This window comes from Argiope bruennichi, chromosome 3 (genome assembly GCF_947563725.1).
Source record: "Argiope bruennichi chromosome 3, qqArgBrue1.1, whole genome shotgun sequence".
Lineage (NCBI taxonomy): Eukaryota > Metazoa > Arthropoda > Arachnida > Araneae > Araneidae > Argiope > Argiope bruennichi.
The window spans coordinates 42,524,197-42,543,852 of record NC_079153.1 but is presented as its reverse complement, the minus strand read 5'-3'; the positions used below and the strand labels follow the sequence as shown (position 1 = coordinate 42,543,852).

At 30.5% G+C, this 19,656-nt stretch overlaps 1 protein-coding gene across 2 annotated transcripts in view; it reads left to right on the top strand.

Annotated features, from left to right (window-relative positions):
- Window positions 1-19,656, top strand: part of LOC129963437 (ephrin-B2-like) — a 396,859-nt gene that overhangs the window by 308,827 nt on the left and 68,376 nt on the right. Inside the window, exon 1 of one of the 2 annotated variants that reach the window (XM_056077800.1) lies at window positions 13,442-13,518. The exons of the other annotated variant lie outside the window; for it this stretch is intronic. Within the exon in view, the coding sequence (XP_055933775.1) occupies window positions 13,469-13,518 (50 nt within the window). The 5' untranslated portion in view covers window positions 13,442-13,468. Of the gene's footprint in view, window positions 1-13,441; window positions 13,519-19,656 lie in introns of those variants that run through there. 2 annotated transcript variants of the gene reach the window in all.

Sequence of the window (19,656 nt, the reverse complement as noted above, 5' to 3'; positions counted from 1 at the left end):
TCTATCTCGAAAACAGCAGAAGATATGGGAAAAAATCAGTTTTAAAATTGTACATTGTCTTTGATTTTGTATGAAAAGATTTCTTGAACATAATAATTCAAAGAACAAAATGTAAAAAACATGCACCTTTAAGGTTCGCATATTCTTACGTATAAAAAGCGTTAGAAACCAAATAATTATTAATCAGTACATACTTTTAACGATTCTCTAGTTTTAATGATTAATTATCAGCATATTCTTAACGATCAAAGCCTTCTCTAACGATTACAGTAATAGAAGTTTATTGTTCAAAGATCTTTTCTCGTCTTTCCGCCAGTTGTTTTGTCGTAGCTAATCGAACCAAACAAAATACACGTTTTGTTCTTAACATTCTCGATTCAAGGTTCCTACAAAATCAAAGACGCTCTACAATTTTGTAGTGGTTTTTTCTTCCCATTTCTTATACCGTTTACGAGATAGGAATACTAACTCCATTGTTTGCCGCTAGATGACGCTTTAATTGATATCACTATGTTGAGCATGGCCGTTTTTATTGTACATAGACACAAAGTCTGTGGCAATAATTACCGCCTTTTTCAAGTTAATGTGAGGTAGAAATACTTTAGTAAATACATTGTATTTGAAAGCGATAACACAAAAAATACAACACATCGATGGGATGAATTTCAGTATTTGTTTGCTATAGATTGCATTGGCAAACTGTTAACTGGTATTGCATGTTTGTTATATATTCGAAAACGATAATCCTGCAACTGTACCAGATAGATAAATTTAGCTTGCAATGTTCATACCAAAATTGTTGATATGTATCAACTTTTGAATCCACCAGAGAAGTTCTTTAATTATTGTTCCGTTTCATTATACGAAAAAGTTAAAAACACAGAACATGCCGTATAATGGAAGTACATAAGAAAATAATCCCGTTGATTATCGTAGTAAAATTTTATTGAGAGTTTAAATTAAAATATTTTACCCTAAATTTCTTCACCTTTGTTAACTTGCTTTCTGAAGGTAAAAATTTTAATTTATTCAAATGTGATTCTCCAACATACTTTCATTTCATACTCGCCTTCTTTATCACTTCACCTCTAATAAGTTATAATTGAGAAAAAAGAACTCTCTGAAATTAAAACTTTCTCTTTATTTGTCATTTAGAAATGCAGCGATTCGATAAGGTTTTAAATAAAATTGAACAACAAAACAAACGTCGAACAAATGTTGAAGAAATTCGAAGTCTGAAAAAAAAATGCTGGTTCTGAGCTGTTTTTGAAAAACGAAAAAAGTCGTTCGTTGAAAACTAATAACAGCTGAAAAAAATGGTTATAAAAATGACTTTAGCAAGTAGCTTCAGTTATTTTGTCGCTTAACAAGCAACACCACCTAGCTAAATTTTCCAAGTTTTACCAGGGAAAAAAATTGAATTTTTCGCAATAAATAACGAATATTTCTGATTTTTGTGTCCCATTTAGTATGAACATCAGGTCGTATTTTCTAATCAAATGCGAAATTTTTTTTTAAAAAAATATTCGTTATTCGTAAAAAAAAGAAAGAAAGAAAAGAAAATTCTTGTTCATGTAAAATTTGGAAAATTCCGATAGTTGGTGTTGTTTGTTAGTGGATGAATTTATCATTCGTTTTTAAAATTACATCTGCCCTTTTAGAATGATTTGTTTATGTTATAGAATCATATAACAGCTGTTTCGAAGGGAAACTGTAACAAATGTTTGTCAATGGCATGACTATAAAAAACAGACATTTCATTTTTTTAAAAAGTTTTTCAGCTGTTGTCCGTTGCAAAAAAAGAAAAAAATATCGACCCATTCTTTTTTCTTTTTCGTCTTTCCCTTGAAGAGCAATTATTTTTAATGATAATTCACGCCTCTCTCGCTTTTTTTATTTCAATGCTAATTATATATTGGAAATTAGATTATATCTAATATAATACTTTTCAAACATATTACACAGTCAAAAAACGATAAAAACTGGAATGTTTCGTAAAAATGATGCACATCACAAAATCTGGAGTGGAATGAACACAAATGAGAAATTCCTGGCGACAAATTTGGCGCCCTTTCCTCCAGCCGTCCTTTCTATTTTTACTTACCGTTGCCAACCCTTTCAGCGAATACATGATCCTCCGATTGTAAGGGACCATCTGTCGTTCTTCCACAAAACATCCACCCTCCACCCCTTCCCAAGAAAGGGAAGAAAATCGCCTTTTATAAGAAATCGGCTCTTCATGAAATATTCATGCGATTCTACAAAATGCTGGATTTTTTTAGATTTTTTTTCCTCTCTTTTCCAGCCGCAAAGATTTCTCCTCTCGTATTTCTGATAAGTTTTTATTTGTTTTGTTCGTCCTCCCGCCCCCCTCTTTCCGATGTTTGATTAAAGGGGACTCACTGTCCATAATTAGCTTTTGATTGTGACGTAGGGGGTTCGGGTATGAAATGATATTTTAATAGACCCCTCTTCGAACATAAATGGAGAGTTACTTCGTTCATCCACTTTCTTCACAGAATTTATCTGAACAGTTATTGAAAAAAGTGTCCCAATTCCACTCGTGCGTCAAAGGAAAACCGTTTTATTTCTTTTTTTGTTCCCTTTAACTGTGTCGTTTTTATTTTACTTGGAAATCGTATAATGCATATCTATGCATAGATCTACATACTTGATAAATAGCTATGGACGAAAGGGTCTCTTTTCCTACATGAGTTGGTATAGAATGGTGGGAAATATTCTTGTTGGAAAAACAGCATACGGCGGTTTTCCAGGACACCTGTAAGTGTCATTTTACCTTGCATGCGAAAATGGTTAATATGCGTACATTCAAGATAATTAACTCTTAGATCTCGAATTTATTTAAATTTTAAGAATAATTCTCAACATACACACTAATAGCATAGCATTGCATACATTTCTTTTATTTTCTACTCCCCAAAACTTCCATTCCATTTTACCATCTCTCAATGAATCTTAGAATTATTATTCGAAAATGTTGAGAATTGCTGTTTATCAATATTAGTTTTACTATATTTTCGCAAAAGTTAAAAAATTAGAATTTTTATACGAAAACGTTGAGAAATGCTGTTAATTAGTATTAATTTTTGTGTGTGTGTTTTCACGGAAATTTGAAAATTGTAAAAAATGCATTATAGTATTGATGGATTTAAGTATTAAATAGAAAATTAAATCAATTGGTGATTATATCCTGAAAAATATTGGATTAGCTGCCTCTATTTAAATGCATACATTAGGGTTAATACCTATAAATATTTCGTATTCTTTATACTTTGATTGTTTTATAAATGACACCTACGCAATTTGATTTAAACACCTCAACTTAACGATTTCTGGAAAAACGCAAACGATAATTTATGGAAACTTTTAAATTCTTTTTTTTTTTTTTGTAAATATTAATTTTATTAAAATTTTTTTCGTACAACTGTGAGCGTTATTTTATCATACAAGCAAATATGCCTAGTTCCATATCAAGTTTATAGATTAAAATAATCTGATGTTCCAGCACTTTGATAATTAGAGAAGTTTTCTTTATAGTATTTTGTCGATACTAAATGTTGATGCAACAATAAAAAGTTCTATTTAATATTTTGATAAATCTTGACATGATGTGCTTATCATCAATCATTACATATAAAATATTTCTTAAAATATACAAAACAGGCTAATTTTACTTTTAAAAAAATCATAATGAGATTGCGTTTCGTAATTCCTGGAATAGTTTCCATTTTCTTAAGAACTGATTTAAAAGTCGAATTTTATTTTGCTTAAATTAGTCACTCTTTTATCTGTGAAAAATATTAAACTTTAGCAAATATGTAACTGAAAAACAAAAGTATGGACATACGCATGGTATTTCAAGACGACCAACTAAAAGAAGTGTATTAAAAAATACATCTTTTTTTCAAAGAACATTAATATATGTATATGTGTTTTGTTTTATAAGACATCGTATGAATCTGAAGTTACTGTGCGCTATGATAAATATGAAGAGTTTCTCTACATAATAAGAAATATTTATTAAAAACTTAAGATACATAGAATAGTCGCTAAACAGATAATAAAAAGTCTCATGAAATCTAAGCAATTTCTGATAAATATTTGAGTTTCGCGAACAGTTGCAGTTTTTCCCAAAATACAGCTTAAACCACAAGTATAAATGCCGCTACGTTGGAACAGTGGTTGATGAAACGGAACTCACCACAAATGAGATAAAATAAAACGCATTTCACTTTCTAAAGTTACAGTATATATTACCCAAATTAAATGAATACTACCCAGTTTTAAATTGATTGTCTTCCATTAAATTTTTGAATAAATGATATTTCCTTCTTCTGAATGAAAAAGTATCTTCATGGAATACGCTTCTCGAGTCATATATATTTCATGTTCAAAAAGTGCAAACGAGTAATCTCATTCACCTCCGCATGAATTATATGAAAACTTAGAATCTGAAATAGAAACGAATGCGCATAGAGTTGCGTAATGGAAAGAGTAAATCAAAGGAAAAATGGAAAAAGAAAATCATGGGGAAAAAAATGCAATCAGCTCTTTGGGAACGAAGAAACTCAGTGAAGAACGTAATAGCTCGGCCTGATCCTTTCGAGTCTTCCGGCAAGATGGATGGGTTTTTCCGTTTTCTGTAATCACCTTCCGATCCTGATCCTATCCTTATTTCATCGGGAAATTTTCCTTCTTACCCTGTGCATAAATTCTGACGACCTTTTCTTTCATGTGGGAAATCATTCTTTGCCTAGTTTTATGATAATCTCTTAGAAAATAATATTTCCACACGCATAACCGTTATTCTTACGAGCCGTGTTTTCTTCTGCTCAGCTTTTTTCTTTTTTTTTTTCTCTTCAGCCCTCTGTTTAGAGATTTCTTGTTTTTATTTTATCTCTCGATGGGTTTTTTTATTCTTGTGGTCGTATAAATATTCACTCGGGTGACCAGAGTCGCGGCCGCTCGTTATTTTGCGAACTCTCCCTTTCTTTATGGGCGCTTCTTACTTTTCTGAAGACGAAGTTTTTATTTTTTTTCCCTTTCCTTCGTATTTTCTTCCGCATGGAAGAACATGAAAATTCTTGGGTTCTCCCAACTTCTCAGTAACGCACACACACACAAAAAAAAACCCTTCACGAACCACTTATTCGATATTAATCGTCGCAGTTTTTATTCGGTGGCGGAAATGGTTACATGTTTGGAGGTACATGCTTTGTATATCATTTTTTATCATCTTAACTGAATGAATGGAATTGGAAATTAGCCTTTTGTCGAGTTTGACTCCTATAGAAAATTTCTGATTAAAGATGGGATCGAAAAGTCCAAATCATGTCCAAACCAAAGATGATTATTTAAGATAAGATTTATTAAATGCAGTGCACTCCCTAATATCCGGCCTAATGTGAAGGAAGGACAGGCTGGATAACAAAAAAGCCGGATAGGCCGCAGTTCAACGAATGCATTTCTTTGCCCTCCAGAAGACAAAGTTTTTATCCAAAACTCACGGTAATACGTATTTTCTCACTTCTTAATGAATACTAAGTCCTCTATTTATAGCAACATGAACGCAGCGACGGCCCGGTGAATCATAGAAGCAGTTGTAGGTAATGTGTTGAGTTAAAACAGAAGGCTCTGTACTAGTAGTTTATATATGTTTGAATACTGCACTGCATGTTTCAAGAATTATTATAGAAAAAGTAAGAATGTAATGTAAAATGTAATGTTTTTTTAAAATTCTTTTTCTGTATTAATATGCGTTTTCTCTAGAGGGTTCTTTATTGTTTGCAAGGGTCCAGTGTCATCGAGTGTAATTTGTTCCTTCGTGCTAGGTGGTGGTGGTGGGGGGGGGGGGTTGCACTTCGGTCCCATCAAGTTTCCCGCTTGGCCTCTGGCTAGGTCTGGGTATCGCACAATATATAGAAAAAGTAAGTTAAAGGATATAAACTGTTCACATTTTAACATAAATTCTGTAATGCCCGACTTAAATGCAGAAAACATAAACGAAATATTAACGTAAATCGTAGGCCTAATTCTTAAAAAAATTGACTCAAACTTATTTTATTTTTTACTGATAAACTATGCACAGATATGAAAAGATAAGCCTAAGATCAGAGTCAAAACTTACAGTTTTTAGGTTTTGTTAAAGTCTTTAATAGATTACTTAACAGATGCCTTGACTTCCTCATTTAATTACAATAAAAGAAAACTAGGGCGAACAATACGGAAGTCGGATAGTCACGAACCGAATACTCAGGAGTGTACTGTATTGTCAGTGAGTGTACCAATTTGGGTTTAAAAAAACGAATATCACATATCTGAATCTTCGATTGGTTGGTTTAACTATTAGGTTATCGTTATAATTTGGTCCATTCCAATGACAAGGTCAGACACGAAATGTTTTCCGGAACTGACCTTGTAATGGTGAGAAATTGTTAGCTAACGAGGATGGCACTTGATATTAATAACTTTCCTACCACACCAATAAATATTGTTTTTGCACATCCCCCAAGAACAGGTCTATGAAATTGTGCACTCTGAGTAAGTAAAGTACTAACAATGATCAATAAGATCCTACTCAGAGAAGCTCAGACAAATAAGAAGCCTTTTACGTAAAACAGTTAGGGTGGACTTCAAAGCGCTTAGAACCCTCAGAATATTTCATAGTTCTAATGTGCTTACTGAGAAAGCAAGTCAGAGTAATCTGATCCTGCCTACTACAATTAAGTCAGAGAGTCCCCTGGACGATTACTCTTATACCAGGGATGAACTGGTGGGACAAGCCAAGTGGTTTTATTTTGACATTTAGCTTCGAGAAAATTTCCACATAGATAAGAGTTTCAGTAAGCACATAGGCATCACTAGCTCCTGCTTTAGCCAGGATGCCTGCAATCTCATTTCTCTCGATGCCAACATGAGAGAGTATACATTGTAGGTATATCTGATGAGACAAGGAAAGGCATTTTAGGTTTTGAGTATATTCACTCCCATATATATTCACTCACACTATGCCAGTTGACCAAGTGTTGAATTGAGCTTCTAATGTCTGACAGAATCCAGATTGAGAATCCGCTATGTATGTCGCAATCGGATTCCAACCATTAATGACCTGAATCAAAAAGATCATCATCTCTGGAGACCCTAGAAAAGTCACTATTGGCTTTGTAAGCCATTCTTCATTATTGTAGCTGAGTGAATGAGAAAGGAAGTTAACCATTGCTTTGACGATTCTAACTCGTTTCCCTGAAGACGATTTTTTTGAATCATGGCCAGACTTAAGACGAATGTGGTTTAAAGTAAATATGAATATAAGTAAGTGGATTTAGTTATCGTATTATTAGCTGTTATGTAATTGGTAACAAATAAGCTTGGCTACTTCATAGTATTCATAAGATGTCGAATGCTTTTTAAACATTAATACATTAATTACTTTCTCAAACCTCATCTGCAGACGCCACAATGTTTCATATTATTTTTGACTCTTTTTTCCTGATAAAACATTATTTCTTTTTTTTTTAAATCTGAATAAACCATATAAATCTTTCAGCTATCTTAAAGATGAGCCCTTTCAACTCTGCAGTAAAGCTTTATAATGCAGTTTTTAATAATATCTAGAAGACTTCAAATCATATGAGTATCATTCTATTAGTAAATATTTTTTAAGAATCATTTTGATTGATACCCTTCTAAGTATTAGTAAAAGAACATTAAAATTTTCTGTGATAAAAATGCACTTGACAAGCTATCAATGAAAATCAAATTTTGTATCCCGATGAAATTCATAAGCCCAAAAGGTATTTTGCAAAATTCTAAGCAACATTTGAAAACTATTAAAAATTCAAAGTCAATTGTTTAAATCTGCTTATAGTCACATAATTATGTATGCTATCGCTGACCTGTGACGTTACACTATTTTTCTTCTTTTAAGAAATATCTTAGGTTGCTGAAAGAAGTTTTATCGTGCATCTGCCGTGCAAGTATTTCTTCAGAAAATAATTCAATTAATACGGAATAAATTTTAAAATTAGGGCGCCTCTTTAGATTATTTTATCGTATGCTCTACTAATTTTTAAATGAGCGCTATTAAAAACATTTTTAATACAAATTTCCCAGAGCATTATTAGCATTGTACTGTTTCTGTTAAAATGAAAAGTAATTACCATCGGAAAAACAGTCTTGCTTTATTAAGACTGAATTGTTTTAATAATAACGGAAGCTTTCGTGTATGTGAAACAGGACAAAAACAGGCCATAAATATCTTTTTAAATATTATCTTATTAGAAGATCCACACTCCTCGCCTGGGAAGCTGAATGTTCCCCTTGTAAATCAAGCTGGTGTCTGCCGGTTGTCACATACCTTTTTTTTCTTTACGACTCCCTCATCCTGTTGCCAACTGGAGATAACAAATGCTTCCCAGGTTTCTTTCTGAACTAAGTTAGTGGTAGGTCCAACTAAGTATACAGATATGTATACGAAGATATATAACATACCCGGTGTCTTCGTTAGTTTACTGGCTGTTCAGTTCTCTGATTTCTTTAAAAATCAAGTTTCCCAAAGTTAATCCTTTTTTTTCCCCTTCCGTCTTTACTTTTTGCAGAAGAATAGAGCATGTTTTCCGGTATGTTTATTTCGTCGTATTTTTAAGCGCACATAACAAGAGTCCCAGTTTCTTCTGGCTGGAGAAGATGAATTTTACTTTTGTCGTTATTTTTTATAGACCAAAATGTTTTTTTCAACGAAAGAACCATTACAGGGATCAACGCTGGAGCTATAACTTGCTTTTCCTTCGCTTATTTTTCTCTTTCTCTTTGTCCATAAAAAAAGGAGTCTGCCCGTAACAAGGTTTTATCACTCACTTGTTCCGAAAGGCCTTCCTTTTGTTGTTTTGTCGGGAGATTGTTTCTTATTGTTATCTCCTTCCATCCCTGGCCGAGTCAATCATCCAGAAAATGCCAGAACTGCGGTGACCTTCTTCCTGATTATGTGAATATCGGGTACAATATTTTTGAAAAACTCGTTGCAATTTTTTTTAGAAAAGTTCAAAGAAATATATTAGCACTAATTGAATCGTAGAATAATGCATAAAAATGGCATAGTGGAAATTTTCCGATAATTAATAAAACTCTATTTCATGTTGATTTTTGTGATTGTTTTATCCATGTTTTACAGGCAGCCACAAACAGATCTCAACGATCTTTCAATTATTCAGACCATTAAATCGGTTGCTGTATAATGGAAAATGGAGTGCGTAATAGCGTTATTTATCTCAGCTTGAGATAAATGTCAGTGAGTAAAGGTTCTATTGAGATAAATATTATGAGTAAATGTTCTATTGAGAAAAAATGTCAAAAGCAGTAGTTCACAATGTCGTTTTATGTGTTCAGATCAGTAATTGAGTAATCATTCAAATAACTATCAAAATGTCATTCTAGTTATTTAGATTATTATTATCACGTAATAACAATGAGAGTAATCGCAAATATGAGGACAGAATTCAATAATCAGTGCATTACAATAATATAATTTGTTGTTGATTAACTGAAGATTACAGATAGCACAAATATTTTTACGCATCTGTAATACAGTTTTCTTGCCAATTTCGTGTCATTGTTGGAAAGAAAAATTTACAGAAATTTATAATGGATGACAAACCAATGATTCCAAATTTTATCCACGAAAGGATATTTAACAACAAAAATTATGGTTCTGGAAAATACTAGAATTTTGGCTCTATCTCTGTTAGAACCTGAGTTCTGGAGATTCTTTTGAAAAATTCCATACTCTTTTGGGAGATGATGATAAAAGGAGAAGTGCTCGCAGGAAGATAAATTCTCTCTTTGAAGTGCTAATCATATTGAGAACAGATGTGGCTGAGCGCTATGATTTTCAATATATTGTATGCTTTTCTGCTACTAGTTTTTACAAATATTGTTCTTTCCGTTCATCTCGGCTGCGTTTTTGTTATCTATGCTTTGTGTTTTTTGTTATTTTCTATTTTCTAAGGTGGTGTACTACTTTCATAGTATACCTGCTGGACCATTTCCGTAATATATAAAGCTTGTATAAGGTTTCGAAAAAGCTAAGAATATTGAGATGCCCGTCCGCCATGCTGGTTACTAAATTTGACTGTACAGGTGTTCGAGATTCGAGCATCGCGCGAACATTGTCCATTTTTTTCCCCCCTGTGTGGAAGTAAGGGCTAAAAAAGCACTACATTCATGAAGAATCGTGTTATGGCAGTTGCACATGAATAACCATCTAGAAGCAATATTGAAAACGGTTGTTTGATAGCAATGCCGGAATATCATTATGTTACCAAAATAAGGCACATTTCAGTAATAGACTTAATGGTGTTTAAATGAATAAAACGAAAAATGAAAATTTGAATTTAATAACAACGAAAATGAATGCTTCTCTTTCGATGTATCATAAAGCAGACTGTTGGATTCAAAACTATGAAATTTCGTAGAAACAGATGTTAAAACGAAAAAGAGGATCATGCCCACAAGAATATGGTTTCTAAATTTTAATAAATTTCAATTAATTAAAAAATTTGTTCATGAGCGTATTTCAGTAATAACAACGAAAAATGTCTCAAAAAAAAGAAATTTTTACAATATTATGAAATTTGGAAAATTGTCTTTTCGATTATACCAATTTATTTAAACTCGTATTATTCAATTGAACTCAGTAATGTTTAGATTATCTTGCCTATTTTATATTTCAGATGAATTTTTCAGAAAGTTAGACTTTATTTCCAAGAATAAGCGACATATCTTAAAGCCAATTATCATGCTGCAATGTATGAAATTTATTTCTTACATATCTGCCCAGACGATTTTTTTATCTCATTAATTAGAGCTTAATATTCCAGACGAGAAGTTTTTACGCTATAATGAATCTAATTAAAAATTTTAAGATATATCATCTGATAAAAATGACAGATATGATGGAGATTAATTTGAGTTTCCTCTAATTATGAAGCCACTATTTTACAGACTTTTATATTTCATAAAGAATATTTTAATTCTTAAAAAAAGTTAAGTAAAGATATTGCAATTAGCTTTAACTAAATTGGCAGAAATAAATAATATAATCTTTAAAATCACATTACTTGGAATTTTTCTTTGAATTAATTATGAATTGGAAGTTCTAAGATCAAATGAAGGCACTTAATGTATTGCTATTATTATTTTAGTTTTGTTATATCTTTAACTTTTAAAAAATGCGCAATGTAACACGTTGTAAAAAGGCTGAAAATAATAATATTATCAGCCTGTATCTGAACCTTGAAGTTATCAAGACATTCTTCTAATCAATTATTCTATAATTATTTTTTATGTTTTTAAATAATACATTATGTATATTCCAATAATTCTTTTTTAAATGCGTATCTTTCACTTATTTTGTTGAAAATTGTGCAGATTTCTTTCTCTTACACAGAACCTGATCTTAAAAACATGCCTTATTGCAACTAAAGCAATTCCGTTAAATTCCAATAACTTTAATATAATAACTTTAAACGCTCAATTATTGCATATATACGTATATAAATTTATTTCGTGCATCTCGGAAACGACTCTAACGATTTGGATCAAATTTTATATTCATGTCAGAGATCGTCTTGCATGGCATTGGCGTACAATGGCTACAAAATATTAACTTTTGGAATGAATTTGGCATTTTTACTGAATCTGTCGTGTCATCCATGCCGAATTTTTTGGCGATTAATCACCGGCATGCATTAATAATATCTAAAAATTGAATTTGTGTCTTAGATAAGTTTTTTTTTCAACCGATAGAAACAAAAAATTTGACACGAAGTTGCATTTGTAGTCACAAAATCCAATACCAAATTTGATATATTTATGTCATTGCATTTTTGAATTCTCATGTTCCCATGTTTCTGAAAGAACAGGTCGACAGGCAGTCAATCCATAGTTGGATTTGTCTCAAAATTTGACAGGTGTTTACACTATAGATGTTAAACTTGTATACCGAATCTTATCTAACTAGATCTCTTCATTTTGTAGTTACTGAGTTAACTTATATTCGGACAGACAGATTTCCTTTGAACAGATTGTGCACAAAATTATTTTTAAAAAAAATCTATAAATTTAATTTAAAGACCTTATACCAAATTTCATCCATCTTGCTCAAAGTGTTTGTGAGTTATCTTTGTCATAGATTGACGGACATTTTTCAAAAATTTATTTATCGTGCTCCGGAAGATCTGAAACGTGGAGATTCATCATAATCTCGAAATCGAATTTGTGTGATGATTAATCAAATGTATAATAATTCGATTCTCTTTACTACGTATACGTGAAAGTAAAAAGGAAGTACAATCCTAATCTAATCCTCGTAAATTGTGACAGTTCTTATAACATTTGGTCATATATTTCTATGTTTGTATTTATTGTTACTATTTCTTCACGAACCAGAACTTCACAATAATTTCCCGAAACTATATTGTCATCAAGTCTATTTCATAATGGGTTATGCCTGCTGCGTTGTATTGCTATAACTACCATACCCCGCTTTCCATCCGAGTAATCCGAAGATATCGCGAAGGGGTTTCCAAATTCCCCTAATTAACCCCCTTGAAGATCTCGGCCGGATTATCGGAGCGAAAATATGATTCCACTTCCTAACCATTTCTGTGCTCGGCCGAGTGATTGGTTAGGGCTCGCACCGATTCATCAAGGTGATTAATTCCAGTTTGATTAAAACTACAGGATGTTCAATCTGCCCGCTCCGATGTAATTAAATTACTGGATTTAAGATAAATCATATTTCTAAATTAATGATCCGAGCCATTGGATATACATTTAAATGGCCGGAAGCTGCAGCGCTATGCCTACCAACCTCTTCAAGAGAGTAAGGATTATTATTTTTTTTTTCTTTCCTGTTCACTATGAGGAACGTTATTAGGTTTTAATGAATGGGTCGATAGTTTTCGTGCTGGTTATGGAATTTTTTTGCGTCTAAACTTGTTAGGCATCATTTTTCATGGCTCTTGTTTTTAACACCACGTACACCTGACATTCGGTTGATGGATGGGTATTTCTTATTAAAATTTTTAATGAAAAAGTATCGATGTTTTTTGAGTGGCGCGAGTCGATGCATTAATCATGAAAGCTTTGCCTTCCGAAACGTGCTAATTAACTTGGGTCTGCCTGGAGAAAATTGTTATTCTTGCGTTGGCTACCTTTTCGCACTTTTTGGACCACCGTCGAGGTGAAATAAAATCTGTTGAATGAAACCCGAACCAGTCACGTAATTCTCTAACTTGTTTTTTATGTATTCAAAAAAATTCAAATTTTGTTATTTACCTGAAGAAAACTAATCAAATACCTTATATTGAATGACGTTTGATGCATTAATCATAATTTTATTTCGTGAATTTTACTTTTCAAAGGAACATGATTATAGTGAACTGCAATAATGCAGATTGAAGAGCTACTGAACACCTCGAAGAATTTTGCCCCACCCAAGTAAGAACACTATTATAAAATCTTTGCATCCGTGAACGATAATTGTTTGGTATTATATTGGTAGCAACAAAAGATTAAGCAATCTTTATTGTTATGGCCATGCGCAGATTCAATAAAAGAGCAATTCATTCATACAAAAAAAAAAGTCTAGATATAAATTAATGTAGACAATAATAAAAAAATTCGTAGTGAAGAATAATTATTTTTTTACTTACATTACATAGAAAACGCCTGTATCATTTTGTCTGCAAATTTTATTCTCAATAGAGCTTTATAGTTCTGTGAAGAATATTGTGTTCTGTTGTAAAATAATGACTTTAACCTGAGAAGTTTTGACCAAATTACGATACCATTATGGAGAAAGATAATTTGTGTTTCTTGGAATACATTATCTCTCTAGAAATGCATATAAAACATCTTTAATTCACGTACACTGATCTGATTAAAGAATTGTAACGTTTTTTCTTCAATACCCCCTCTCCTCCAAAAAAGTACGATATTAGCTAAAATACAACAGAAATTTTGTTAGTATCCACATTATATTAATACTTGTATTTGCTTTCTGATAACTATATATTTAAAGGGTTTTATATCCTATCGTCTTGCTTTTTGTGCGACGAATTATTAATGTTTTTAAAAACGAATGTTGTATTCGAGTTAAACGAATTCGTATTAAACTCGAATTAAATAATATTGATCATGATAACTAAGTAGTTTTCAGACAGCCAAAAAACATTGTTATTAATTATATTTAAGTTAAATCATTTAAATGCTGTTTCAAGTCCACTTCAGTTGCACATTTCCACTCTTCGAGGTATGTATATTCCAAATCTGGTAGCAGCTAAAATCAAGCGATCTGGCCAGTGAAGCGTCAATACAGGCAGAAAAAAACAACGTGCATACTTCCATCTTTATTATTAGTAGAGATTAGCCAACTTTGACTAGCAGCTGTTTTGCCAGGATTACTGATTATATTTAATTTCAGTTTAAACTGCTTAGAAAAATTTTCATTTCCATGGTTCCATTAAATTGTAGTTGAATTAAAACGATTTAACGTTCTTGCATATTTTGTTTATTGTGTACAATAATTCTAATGGAAACCAGTCCCATTATATCATAATGCTAACAATTAAACATTCAGTTGCCCAATTCATCTTTCTTTTAATTTTAGCAGTATCGCAAATTCACTTTTTCTTTATCTTATAAACTACACAGATATTAAATAGAATCCCTCTTTCGTAGTTTTCACAATCGAAGAAAATTCACTATTAAATATTTGATGAAATAATATAAGCGGTTTGAGATTTGATCAACAATGTGAATCTATTGTTGGAAGTTAGGCAAAAAAAATGTTTTAAAAAATTCCCAAAAATTAGGGAAAAATCCCACGATTATAAAACTGATATCATTGATTTTTTTTAAAATTCTGTAACAGTATAAAAACCTTTTTTTTTTTTTTTGTAATTATATTTTCGAGTTGTCATGCAAAATCCACAAATTTCAGCTTTCTTTTTGCAAAAAATGTAATTAGAAATTTAATTAAATTTCTCCGAGATGCACTTTTTTACCGTCCAGAATATATATGCGCCAAGTTTGGCAGCTATATATCAAATGGTCAGGTCTTTGGAGCTCAAAAACGCATACATTTGTTTTTATTATTTGTAATGATGGAAGCCATGGGGCCGAGATACATCTTCAAGTGTGATCTGCCCCCTCCCCCTTGGTTTTCAAATATATCACAAAATAAAATAACAGCAGATTCTCCAATTTCAACTCACGAGCTATTATTCGTCAGTTAGCAAACATAATTAACCAGTCGAAATGTTCTAAGTATTCTGCAAATATAAGTTATATTTTAACTTTCCTCTAATAAATTTTTTTATTAATATTAAATAATTTCTGTTATAAAAAATTTAACTCATCAGTTGGTTGTCGTGAATAAATTATTACCATTTATATGGTAAGCTAACATTTAGTCAACTCAGACGGCTTATTATATTCGCAATAAAAAAAATTGATCGACACAGATATTGATTTCATATCATTATAAAATCCACTGATTGCTAGGCATTAAATAAACAGTGTTTACATTTTCTTTTCCTTTAATTTATCTTTCCATTAAATTTAGTTTATTAAAGCTTTTACATTTCTAAAATACCTATTTCATCGAAAAGAAAAAAAAATACTTAATCCTTAACTCATAAGCAGCCCTTACTTATTAAAAAAACTTATCAGCTATGCTTTGGACATTCATTTAATAAATTTTTTACTCTCGGCAAAATCTTTAATTATTAATATATATATATATATATATATATATATATCCTTCTCTTTGTATGCTTTTATATGCGAGACTGTTTATGAAAAAAACGGCTGCAAACGATTTTTTGTCGCTGTATTCATAATCGAGTTTCACCATAACAAAATATCTCCGTGAGTTGTTCTTTCAACTCTGTTGGCGCTCTTTCATTTCTTATCTATTATTCAGAGAAAAGCGTTGGCGCCAGGAGGTGACAATTTAACATATTACGACATTTTTCCTTAAAAACGAGTGTTCCGTTTCACTAGAATAAAACTCTTCAGTTATCGAATATTTTTATATAACTTTTCTATTTACAAATTTTTTATCCTTTCAATTTTTTAATGTTTTTTTTTATTTGTTTAACTAAAACTGAATGGATAAATTTTTTTTAAAGTTTAGTGTTATTAGATTTATTGGATACTTCACATTTAGATATTATTTTTATTAAAATAGTGAAATGGGATTCTCCTTTATTAAACTAGTAGTGAAAGTTTTTGTACTATTTCTCCTTTTTTTGCAGCAAACGAGGGAAAAATTATTAATATTGAATAAATTTCTTATAATAAAAATTGTGATTTTGATGTCCATTAAATAATTTATTTGTATATTTTCTAATTTGTTTCTAGCGTTCTATATGTATTACACTTCTAATTAAGATAAATCCGATAGCTGCCTTAAACTGGTTTCATTCATTTAAAATACTGACGAATTAATTTAATAAAAACAATTGTTTTAAAACTCGCTTTTATTAATGTAATAATTAGAAAATTTTTGTTTTAATTATTTCCTACTTTTTAGTCTTTAACGTCATTATTATTAATATTACTGAATCTTGTATTCAACAAATTACGAATAATCCATTGCCAGTTAGTGTCGTTCGTTTGGAATCAAAATGTAACAATGTTAATCGATTAACTGACGATTAAATTCTGAAAGTATTAAAAAAGCGTTGCCACAAAATTCGAAAATTCAAGCTTATCAGAAGCTTGTGGGAAAATTGATTACGAAATTCCATATTTATAAACATGGGACAAATTAAGCTAAATAAAAATTTTCAGAAAGGATTTTTATTTAATTTCAAAAACATTTTAATGTCTTCTAATTCCTGGTAAAATAATTCTATCATTCTTGCAAATCTTATTTCAGATTTTTTTTCCCTTAAATATCTTACGCTGTTCATTACTTATTTCTCTATTTTATTATTTAACATTTTAACTATTTTTTTCTTATACTACGTTCGAAAGTGCAAGATTTTCGAAGAAATAGCTTTCTAAAATGGGATATTTGCCTAGTTCAATTAAATTTTATCCAATTATTTCCTTATTTGGGTTGTTATAAAAATTTTATCTGCTGTTTTATTTAATCTTTTCTTCCTTCTCAGATTATCTTCATGAACGAATGAGTTTTAGCTGAAATTTTAAACAAAATTAAATTGAGTTTTATGGAATATTCGATGATAATTTCTATTACCTATTTTACCTACCATTTATATGCTAATTTTTGTAGAAACCAATAGAATATTTTATCTTTTGTGCACAGATCCATAATTTTTTTCCCTGAAAAATCTACTAAAATAATTTATTTATTCAAATTTTTAGAAAACTTTTTATACTATTCTTTTAAATTTAATTTATTATGTCCATAGTTACTATTAAACATTTGGTATTTAAGGAATTGTTTAAATTGAAATGAATAATATTTAAATAAAATGATGAATTTACAAAATTCATTATTATTCATTTAACTTTTCCTGTAATTGATTATTATTTGCGAACCTTTGAAATTTTGAAAAATCGTCTGCCGCTCTTTTAACCTGATTAAAACAAATATTTTAATAGTAGAAGTTGCATATTGAAGCTCAAAAATTGCCTAGAATATCATTTATAGCACGAATTTTCTTTCGAATAAACTGTGCAGATATTGTTAATTTAATCGAAGCTACATTCGAACTATATCAAAAATCTTAAAACTATACTAATTTTAATCAGTAGCTAAATAAAATTAAGATTATCTTGTTAATATTAAATTTTATTTGTTAAAATTTTTCTCATGATTTCTTTAAACTTTATGCCAAAGTTATTGAAAGTGGCGAGAAAATAGTAAAAAATCATTGCTTACGTTTCCAGCAATAAAATATTTGATATATTAGCTGTGCATGATACAAATTCATTTAATGACAATGCTGTCTCCCATTTTGACAAATTTTGAAGCGTCGCGACTCGCGTAATATCTTTAAACAATTTTACTATAAAAAAACATGCATTATAAATATTAAATTGTATTGTTATAAATTAGTTTGAGTGTTGTTGTTTTTTGTTTTTCATAATGGAACATATTGTCCTATTTAACGTGAATTTCGATGAAAAAAGTTTTCTCTTAACTGGTGTTTCACATGACGAATAAGATTCGTTATACTCGTTAAAATAAGTTCCAGTGTTGCTAAATTGCATTCAAAATCTTTTTGGGTGATTGTGTGCGTTTACAGACTGATAGACAGACAGACAGACAGACATAATACCAAAAATGTCTCTTTCGAGCTCAGGGTAGTCCGAAAACCAACTATTTTAATGATTATAATACTTCAACTTGATATGTATCATATGTAAAAAGGTAAAACAAATTCCCCCGTCAAGCTAAAAGACAAATTTAGGCTCCTTTTCATCTGCTTTAATATTTCGTGAATTTAATTTCAGGCAAAATTATGGATGAAAATCTCTTTTTAGCCCCTAACTTCTAAAATATTGCAGTTATTGAAAAACTTTAAATACAAAAGTTTTTCGTCTTAATGAGGCGCTAATTTGTCTAATTGAATTTATTGTCTTTCTTTGGAATTGAAATCTGCAGTTCAACCTTTCCAGGGACATAATTTCTCTTCCAGAAAATGATATTAATGAGCACGTAAATAAGAACTTATGCTACCATCTGTTGTCTTAATTAGATATTATAAATGCATTTCCCCCAACAAATCATCAAAAGACTACCGACGGCTAATGTGGGAAAAATCTAAAAAGATTTGAGCACTGAATATTTTGATAATGTCTTGTTTTATTAAACTTTTAAAATCAGTATACAAAAGAAGTTAAACATTTTGAAATGCCATAAAAATTTTCTGAACTATTTCGAATTTTATTTTATCGATTTTTTTTCTAGAACTCGGCATGGAAATTCGGAAGTGATGTGCAAGATGCTAGATGAAGGAGGGAATAAGGATTGGTCATATTAAGATGGTCATTTTTGTTTAATAAATGTTAAGAAAGAAAATTTGTTATACTTTTATTAAAATTAATTGACTCATTTTGTATATATAAATCATTGCTTACTTTATCCATACTCCTATTCAATTTTAAAAAGCCAATCAAGATTCGAGAGTGTTGAGTAAATCTACTCATTTTATTAACCAGAGTTTTTTTCCTAACCATTCTATCTCTTCCCCAGGAAAATAACAATATTAAACAGTGAAATTTAGAAAAGTTTTAGAAATCTGTAAAGATGCTCAATGTTAAAAATAGGCAATCTCGATCTTTTATTCCTAATGTAATTAATTGATATCACTCTTATCTGTATTGCATACCTTGAATAGGAATTGAATTTCAAAATTGAAGTCTTCTCAATTTCAAAGCTGGGAAGAAATCCTACATTACCATCATAAATATCAAAAGAAAATAAGAATGGACATTGTTCACCACGAATAATAAAAACTATAAAATAAAGATGTAAGCAAATATAAAAACGGAATATTGTTTACAAAGGGTAAAAAGTTGCAAAATGAAAATTATAATAACAATAATCTGAAAAAAAGAAAAGTAAAAAAAACCTCTGAACAATGCATTTGGGCA